Source organism: Dinoponera quadriceps, unplaced genomic scaffold (assembly GCF_001313825.1).
Source record: "Dinoponera quadriceps isolate SergipeBrazil2010 unplaced genomic scaffold, ASM131382v1 C4000537, whole genome shotgun sequence".
NCBI lineage: Eukaryota > Metazoa > Arthropoda > Insecta > Hymenoptera > Formicidae > Dinoponera > Dinoponera quadriceps.
This window is the reverse complement of record NW_014568232.1, coordinates 1-8,892: the sequence shown is the minus strand read 5'-3', so window position 1 is coordinate 8,892 and position 8,892 is coordinate 1. Positions and strand designations below refer to the sequence as shown.

The 8,892-nt window shown below is 43.5% G+C and overlaps 2 protein-coding genes across 2 annotated transcripts; one reads left to right on the top strand and one right to left on the bottom strand.

Annotated features, from left to right (window-relative positions):
• The first annotated feature begins 10 nt into the window (after positions 1 to 10).
• Positions 11 to 7,276, top strand: LOC106751547 (mediator of RNA polymerase II transcription subunit 15-like). Its single transcript, XM_014632447.1, has 9 exons — positions 11 to 3,447; positions 4,315 to 4,574; positions 4,702 to 4,857; positions 5,010 to 5,128; positions 5,219 to 5,310; positions 5,397 to 5,558; positions 5,845 to 6,130; positions 6,220 to 6,322; positions 6,924 to 7,276. Exons 1-9 carry the CDS (start codon positions 2,349 to 2,351, stop codon positions 7,254 to 7,256), a joined length of 2,610 nt encoding a protein of 869 aa, XP_014487933.1. The 5' UTR covers positions 11 to 2,348; the 3' UTR covers positions 7,257 to 7,276.
• A 175-nt stretch (positions 7,277 to 7,451) lies between these two features.
• LOC106751548 (alpha-methylacyl-CoA racemase) lies at positions 7,452 to 8,842 on the bottom strand. The gene is made up of 3 exons (XM_014632448.1): positions 8,695 to 8,842; positions 8,237 to 8,483; positions 7,452 to 8,147 (listed from the first exon to the last, which is right to left on the bottom strand). Exons 1-3 carry the CDS (start codon positions 8,831 to 8,833, stop codon positions 7,637 to 7,639), a joined length of 897 nt encoding a protein of 298 aa, XP_014487934.1. The 5' UTR covers positions 8,834 to 8,842; the 3' UTR covers positions 7,452 to 7,636.
• Between the last annotated feature and the right edge of the window lie 50 nt (positions 8,843 to 8,892).

The window sequence follows — 8,892 nt, the reverse complement described above, 5'->3', positions numbered from 1 at the left end:
AAAATAAATATGTTGCAAATTTGCAACACTATGCATTTAAGGGTTAAGGGTTGCTTTCTACTTTGAATTCATCTTTTGATTTATTTGACTTCCGCTTATATAACTTCCTTAATTTGAAGCATCGCATGCGGATGATTGAAGCATTCTTTTTTCTTTTTTAATGTAGTTTCTTATATTCTGAACAATATTAACAGTTCTACCATAGTTATTGTTATTACTATATAGTTCATATTTTTACTATAGTTGACACTTATAATTTTGACTGTACATAAAATCCTAGCTGCTATACACCTTTTCTCCACACTTACCACTTCTCTTTGTAACTTTAATACTTGCCGCTGTCTCTCTTGTTCAGCTCAATGCTGATCGAACTTAAAATTTTATCATATATATTGAAATTAATATCAAAATTTTGTCACATATATTCAGTTCATATCACATATACTCGTTGAAAACGCGGTTTATATCACATTATACAGCTTTATATAACATGCACGCTATGTTCTTTGCAAGTTGAACAAGCGTCCTGCCGACAAACATACATTCACAAGCCAGAAAATAACAAAATTCTGCTAATTCCTACCGGCAACGAAATTCTCTTATCCCTATGATTCTCTTAATTCTCTTAAGTCGGCTGATCTGCAAGATGTTAGCTCCAGGATCGAAATTCGACGCGATATTATGAAAAATTGATACCGTCGGCATGTTAAACTTTAAAATTGACACTGCGGACTCAAAACTGAGAAATCTCGAAAACGTGCTAGCCAATCCTCAACATCGTGTGCGGATCGTGCAACTACTACTACTGCTGATGAACTTGCAATGTACGTATTCCTTGGACTTCGAATACGCCGTTGAGGATTCTGGATGTAAATCTCAAGCAACGTGTTGAGAAGACTTGCGGAATTTATAATTAAACGATTTAACAATTAAACGATAGCAAAATGACGAAAAATTTATTAATTTAGAGCTATCAAATATTCAAGAAAACATTTATTTTATTATATTATTATATTTCCCCTCCCCCCTCTCATTCTCTTCATCATCTTTGGCTTTAATATGTTGTGTTTGGCAGTAGAGTGTTATTCATTACAAGATCCACCGATAAATCCTTATTTCTGTTCACAGATTTATAACAACCGCCTTAATTTTCATATCAGTTTGAATAATTTATGCGATCCCGGTATATACATTCGAGTTTGCAGAACGCACGTAGTTTGAATATTCATTTGTGTACGGTGTGTACATGCTTGATCCGGCTTCGGATTGGTGTCGTCTCGTGGATTTGTTTCCTACTTCCTATTTGTTTTCTTCGGCGTATTAACGCGCAGCTGACATCCAATAGAAAACTTGTTTTTCAGTTCGATTTTCATAGAATAGAAATTTTCTCATTGGATGTCAGATGCGTCGAGGAGAAAGTGTTCGAACGAATGTGGTAAATTGCAAAACTAACGTTCTTTCGTTACGATCATCTTAGTGTTTGTTGTTTAGTTCCTTTCACTTGTATGCGCAGAATTAACAAAAAATGCTGTTATTATAATTCTGATTTTATCGCAGTTTTTATTTTCATTTTCCTCACTTAATCAGGCCTGCTCAACCCGGGGGTCGCATTATTTTTCATGGCGCCGTTTCCAGATGATTTACACTGCTAAATTGCAGGTGCAATTCACTAAAAGACGCCCCGTGAGGCTTCGGAGCGTTCCTTTCTTTTTTTCTATACACGGGATACATGACGTCGCATTGTGTACGCAGGTAGCATGCTCTTCTAGTGTTTTCTACCCTCTGGTATGACAATAGCACAAGTCAGCTGACGGTGCACACGGCCGCTGGCCTCGGGTTGGTTTAGTCTACGCCTCTCTGTTAACTTCCGCTCGTGGTTGCGTTCTTAGGTATTTCACTTCCGACTTCTGTGTCCCTTTATCTCGCTTCATCGATGCCGATAATCATCGATATCTGTTGAACTTTGTTCAGTGAATCAACGGTATATTACACGCGCGCTGCACTCTCTTCCCATCGCGTCCTGCCGTTATACACGCTCGTCTTTGTGCGTCTTGTGGCAACACCACGTGGAAACGGACGGTATATTATACTCACAATCGAACGAACTTGAAACGTGATCGAGTGAGGTCTTCCGACAACAGTAAATATTATGATAGTGCCGTGGAGCTTACAGACTGAGTCCATGCACTGATTATCTCTGTGCAGGACTATCTTCCACGCAGACGAGCTCAGCTGCTTCTCAGACAGCCATATTGGTCTTAACATCGGCGAAGAAGCATCCGACGTCGTTGACTCGTGACACGTGCGTATCACCCTTCAACGTGGAAATCCACCCGCTGAAGTGAAAAATGGAAGGACACGATAATGCGCGCTATGCGGGGAGCGCGATTAATACGGAGAGCCAGGATAGCGGTTCGAGTCAAAGTGAAATACCTGTAATACAGTTGATACCACAGTCACGATTGCAGTCACAATCGCAGTCGGTATTGCGAGCACAGTCGCTATTGCTGTCTCGGTCGGCGCGTGTTATCACACCCTCGTCCGCTCAGCATTCCGCGAACGTTCAACAAGCTGAAATCGCCCAACAAGCCGCAAACGTTCGACAGGTTACAGATATCCGACAATTTGCGAATATTCAACAAGTTGCGAACGGCCAGCAAACTGCAAGTACTCGACCAGTCACTAACGTTCAACGATCTGGAAATTTTCAACAAATTTCAGATATTTTGCGAGTTGCAAGAATCCTACGTTCCGGAAATAATCAGTCAGCTGAAAACGTTCAACAACCAACGAGCGCTCAACAATCGCCGCGTATTCTGTCAGTTGCGAACGCTGAGCAATTTATACACGTCCGACAGTCTGCAGGTAACGGACAGTCCGCGAACGTGCGACAATGCGCGATCATTGGGCCATCCGTCCGTGCTCAACAAGTTGGACAATTGGCATACGTTCGACAACCCGCAGGCGTCACGAAACGTACAAGCACTCGGCAACGTCCGATCACAGTTACATCGCTTACAAACATTATACAGTCTCTGAAGGATCAACCTCCGAGCGAGCAATCTTCAAGCGGTCAATCTCCATGCGATCAGTATTCAAGCGATCAATCTTCAAACAATCAACCTTCGAGCGGACAGTCTTCGAGCGGACAATCTTCGAGCGGACAATCTTCGAGCGATCAACCTCCGAGCGATCAATCTCCGAGCACTCAACGATCTGCGAGTGCTCTGCGAGCCGTAAGTGCCCGGCAATCAACGAACGTTGTGCAAGTCGCAAAAGTTCAAAAACCTACGAGAGATCGGGTCATCGTGGGAAACGTGATACCACTGTCAGGATCACAGTTGCAGAAACTCGTGGCGGACGCGAAACTCAAGCAAGACGGTACGGGGCGTACGGGAGTGCGTTTGCACAACAATAAACATGTGAAATTTATCTACAAGCCCAATGGTAATGAGATTCTCGGTGTAACGAGCTTTAAGTTTAAGGTAGTGCTGGTGTATCGTAGTCTCTTGCGAAAATGGTACATTAGTCCGGGCTACTCTTTCGTGCCGGCAGTGATAGATCTCGGGAACCGGCTCAGGTCCGGTACGCGCAACCCCGTCTCCGAAGAGATACTGGACATTATTTACGACGTGAGACGCTCGATACACGCTTTCATAATTCGCTTAACCGCCCTGCACGAATTCATCCGCGACGTCCGACGGAATTATAAGGACATGCAGTTTCATCTGCATCCGACTCTCCGGACGATGGAACTGATGTTTTCCGAGGACGCGTGGCCAAGCGATCTACGAAAGTTCGGTCGCGCGGACGTGATCGTGGTAAAACTGACGTTAGACGAGGAGCTTCGAGTCCGCAAAATCGTTTACGAGCATGCATTTCGTTCGGTGGTGAAAAATGTGGAGGACGAATATCGAGGCAAATTGCGGTCTAAGTTGCGGAACTTTTACGTTTTCCCCCTGAAGAGGGCGTTCGAGGGATTTATGGGGGAAATTAGTTGCAGCGAGCAGGACGAGTTATGAGTCGAATTAAAGGATCGCTGGATTGTCAATCGCAGCTGTTAATTTACATTTCAAATTGCGCTTCTTTGTGCCGCCGGGTTTTCTGTACATATCGCAGTAATGAGTCGCATGATATGTGAAAGAGCTGTATTATAATATTGAGAAATGTACGTTCCTATTGTTTTGTGTATTTTTTGTACACCTTCCGGAATGCTTATCTTCCGAGGTTTATCAAGTAGGCGGTAATTTAAGATAGTAATTCATATAAGATAAGACTTCTTTGAGCTATGCTACAGTGTAAGGTTTTTGTTAGTTTTACAAAGCTTGACTCAACGTCCCGGGCAACCGATGAACATGCCTGGCATGCAGAACAAAATGCCAGGTATGGGTATGATGCCAGCGCAAACTGGCGGTCCGATGAGCCACATGGGTCCCATCCAGACCATGCAGAACAGTCCTATGCTAGGCCAGATGGGCCAAATGGGACAAGGGAGTATTCCTCAACAAATGAATCAGATGGTGCCAGGACAGATGGGTCAGTTAGCCACTGGACAGATACAGCAAAACATGCAGGTACATATTCAGTCTTTATATATCATGTTCTGTGAGCTATCTTTCTATGTGAGAAAAGCTGTTTCTATATACAAGAAATATCTCCAAATAGCCACCGATTTCATTGGATTTTGTTCCCTGTTTTCAGTCGCAGATGCAAAATCAGTTACCAGGTCAGATGGGCAGTCAAATTGGAGGTCCGATAGGTGGTATACAGACCAGCATGCCGCAGCAAATGAATCAAATCGGCCCTGGACAGTTGCCTGGCCAGATGCAGCAGCAATTGAATCACATTCAAAGAAAAGTATGTAATTATGCTTATGTTAACAAAGAAAGATATGAAGGAAAAGATATTGTTGAGAATATAAAGATGGTGAAAATTGAATTGGCTGACTTTTCAAACCAGTCAGCTAAGTGTTAATATTTACAACAATCATTTGTTACGCGCATTTTCAGCCAAATGAAATGATGAATGCTGGATTTCCTGGCCCACGTAATGTCACACCCAATCAATTCTTGAGACAGAGCCCGTCTCCTTCGGCTCCGAGTCCAGCCGGCTTGGGGGCACCATCGAGGTGAGTGTATCGCTTAACAAACACACGGAAGCACCTGTTGTGGCTCTGTTACAATGTAATCATAAAATAGCAAACTAACTGTTTTTGCAGCAATCAGATGGTGGCATCTCCCGCGTTAGTGCCATCGCCAAGCCCGCAGCATGGCATCATGACGGGGCCGTCTCGTTCCGTGAATTCCGTAGGTAAGTAGTAAGTCCAAGTGATTTAGTATTCTTAAGCGCAGAAAATGAGAAGGAGAGAAAGCTGTACAATAACTAATTTAAAACAGGTATGGCACCGTCGCCAAGCAGTTCGTTGAACACCCCCGGAGGTGTAGGCGCCACACCAAGTCCTCAGCAGGAGGACCAGGCTTACAGGGACAAGGTCAGACAATTGAGCAAGTACATCGAGCCGTTGCGAAGAATGATCGCTAAGATGAGCAGCGAAGGAAGTAAGGAAACATTGAGTGTTGTTAGAAATGAACCGGTCGACGGTGAAAAGACGAGAAACTATGAGAACGAGAAGTCTGACGGAAAAACTTATTCAAAACTGGAAAATTTCTATTTATACGCTAAACAATTAAGATGTCGCTTTCTCGTTTTCACAAATTCACAAAGCTGCTTTTTCAGTTTAAATTCTTAGTTAAAAAATGTAATTGCAGATTTCTCAATGTCGACGTCTTTTTAAAAATTTTGAACAATTTGAAAAATCGCCTTATTTGTCTCGTGACTATCCAGACGTCGACAAGCTCAGTAAGATGAAGAAGCTCTTGGAGATTCTGTCGAATCCCAGTAAACGCATGCCGCTGGACACACTGTTGAAGTGCGAGGTCGTTTTGGAGAAGTTGGATTTCAAGAGGGGAGACAGTAGTGTCGGGTCGTCGGTACCGACGTTGAAGGAACACCAGATCTTCAGTCCGCTGTTAGAAGCGGTGAGCGCGCATCTCCAGAGCCCGGTGATCAATCACACGTTACAACGTACGTTCGGACCCTACCTGGGTGCTTTGTTCGCACCGGAGATCAAGTAAGTGCGAAGCAACAACGGATTCTTTTTCACTTTCTTTGCAACGCGATCCGAAAGAAAATGTAATATTAATGTGCACAAAAATATAGGAATTTACCGCCGCCGTTGAAGAAGCAGAAAATCGAAGAACCACCTAGCGAGATACCAGACGTATTGCAAGGAGAGATAGCCAGACTGGATCAGCGATTTAAAGTACGTAACTTCGTTAGGATTTCTCATCGGTTAGGGCTTTCGCACACAAATTGCCACATAACATAATTCTAAGTAGATGGTCGCTTCTATCTTCTTTTAGAATAACATTTGCGAAAGCCCTTACCACTCCCGAGTCGTGAATTACGACTGCTGAATCTATCGGCTCATTATACATATATCTGATGCACTCTCATTAAGGATAGAAGATTCGTAATGTAAAGGAAAGGTCTAATTAAAATTATGTATTTAGTTGCAATTTGTATCACAGAGTAGCGATTGTGCAATTTTTTTCCTAAGAGCAGTAACGTGAAAAGTTTCACGTCAACGTTGACGGTTCCAGCGATCATATGACTTTTCGAACAATGGAAACGTGAAAATCATTTCAATATTCCCCATTTTCGTTCTTGAGAAAAAGTTGCACGATCGCCGCCTTGAAGGGGATCCGAAAGGAATCGAGACAGTTGGTGGTAATTTTACGTAACAGTTATGAATCTCTCTCGTTGCATACATAAGTGTAATTAAACCTACAGACGGCCGAGAAAGACGAATCTTTGCGAGAAAGAGTCTGATCCGTAAGAATTTAATTGCTCTCTCGCTTCAGGTCAGTCTGGATCCAGCGCAGCAGAACGGCTCGAAATGCATACAATTGATATGCTGGCTCGACGACCGTCATCTCCCCTGCGTCCCGCCTGTGTCCGTCACGGTTCCTGCGGATTACCCCTTGACGCCGCCCCGTTGTGTCATGGCGCCGCATGAATACGAGGCAACGACGTTCCTCTGTGCCGTACAGAAGGCTTTGAACGCCCGTATCGCCAAACTTCCGCGTCGTTTCTCGCTCTCGCAGTTGTTGGATACGTGGGAAATGAGCGTGAGACAAGCCAGCGCGCCGACCCAAGTAACCGTCACTGCCAGTACAGTGCTGATGGGTTTGTAGCGTCTCTGAGACGACATCCCTATCGGTGTTCTGACGAGTAGACTTCATTCGAGACTTATTCCAATTTTCTTTTATTCGATTTTCTACAACCGTTAGTCTACTAGTTAATTGCAGATGAGCGTTTTAGATAAGCATAGACTCAAGATGAATTTGCACGTGGCAGGTACGAGATACTTGGTCGATTGTAACCGCCGATTCTGTGTATATGTATGTACATATATGTGTACATTTATGCATGCGATTGTGTATACTATATAACAAAGTCGATGTCCCGACAAATAAAGTAAGTTTTATACAAACCAGTATATATCACACTTTTCGGCGGCGGTAAATTCCTATATTTTCCGACGATTGAAGCGAACGTTTTTCGATATTGTCCGCTAGATTTTAGAAGTGCGAGGGAGGTCCGCCTGATAAGCAAAGCCGTTCGACAGCAAATCGTCGACCTCCTTAGATCGATACTTCAATTCAGTCAAGATCTCTACGGTGTTTTCGCCAGCCTGCGGATTTTTTCGCGTTCCCACGGAAGTAGCGGGCGTGCGAGACAAACGAGGAGAAGGATTTGGTATCACGTCGTCTTCTATTGTCGTGAACGTTTCCCGGTGCCGGTTGTGAGCGTGCGAAGCAGCGTCCTTCAGACTCAGCATCGGCGTCACGCACGCGTCGGTGCCGTCGAATATAGCGCACCATTCCGCCTGGGTTTTCCCCTTGAAGATTTCCGTGATCTTACGGCGATTCTCCTCGAAATTCGTGTGCTGCGGCAGCTCCTCGTTCGTGAGACCGAGCTTCTCCAGGAAGACTTCATAGAACTGCGGCTCTAGAGCTCCCACGCACATGTAACGCTTGTCCTTCGTCTCGTACGTGTCGTAAAAATGCGTACCGGTGTCCAGTCTGCGGAGCACATGAATTTTCATTCAGATTAAAAAAATAAGAGAAATTGAATGAGAAGAAGCAGTTGACAACTTCGGAAAAACACCTACATGTTTTTACCACGTGAATTTTCCCACAGTATTGGTATTTTCTGCGATCTGAACAACCATGAACCCAAGTACGCGGACCCTTCTACCATCGACGCGTCCACTATTTGCCCGACATTGCTATCACGTCGTTCGTATAGCGCCAGGATTATTCCAAGAGCGCACATTAAGCCACCGCCACCGAAGTCAGCGGCCAGATTGATGGGCGGCGTGGGTTTCTCATTGTATCGGCCAAACAGAGACAGTAACCCTGCATTTCAAATTCATATTCTTTCTTGTAAAATAATTCGGCCCTATTAGTGAAGGAATGTATTAAATTTATTATATTGAATTATAATGTAGCAAATTGATACAATACGCAATTAACGCGGAGATGAATTGGTTAGTTGAATTTATAACTGTCAATATATTATGTACCTCTACAATGAATTATATATGTATTCAGTCACGCACATTCTTACCAGACAAGCCCAAGTAATTGATATCATGACCAGCCATTTTTGCGTAAGAACCGGTTTGACCATATCCAGTTAATCTGGCATATATTAACTTCTTGTTGATTTTCATGAGATCCTTTGGTCCAATATTTAACTTTTCCATAACACCTATTAAATAACATACATTCATAATATACATATGAAATATATACATATGTGTAT

Bases quoted from the DNA above. Each gene is read 5' to 3' on its own strand.
- LOC106751547 (XM_014632447.1), top strand. From the start codon at position 2,349: ATGGAAGGACACGATAATGCGCGCTATGCGGGGAGCGCGATTAATACG. The intron at 4,575-4,701 runs GTACATATTCAG...CCCTGTTTTCAG, and splicing joins AGATACAGCAAAACATGCAG to TCGCAGATGCAAAATCAGTT. The intron at 5,311-5,396 runs GTAAGTAGTAAG...AATTTAAAACAG, and splicing joins TCGTTCCGTGAATTCCGTAG to GTATGGCACCGTCGCCAAGC.
- LOC106751548 (XM_014632448.1), bottom strand. From the start codon at position 8,833: ATGGAAAAGTTAAATATTGGACCAAAGGATCTCATGAAAATCAACAAG. The intron at 8,484-8,694 runs GTAAGAATGTGC...TTTGAAATGCAG, and splicing joins CAATTACTTGGGCTTGTCTG to GGTTACTGTCTCTGTTTGGC. The intron at 8,148-8,236 runs GTAGGTGTTTTT...TGTGCTCCGCAG, and splicing joins AATTCACGTGGTAAAAACAT to ACTGGACACCGGTACGCATT.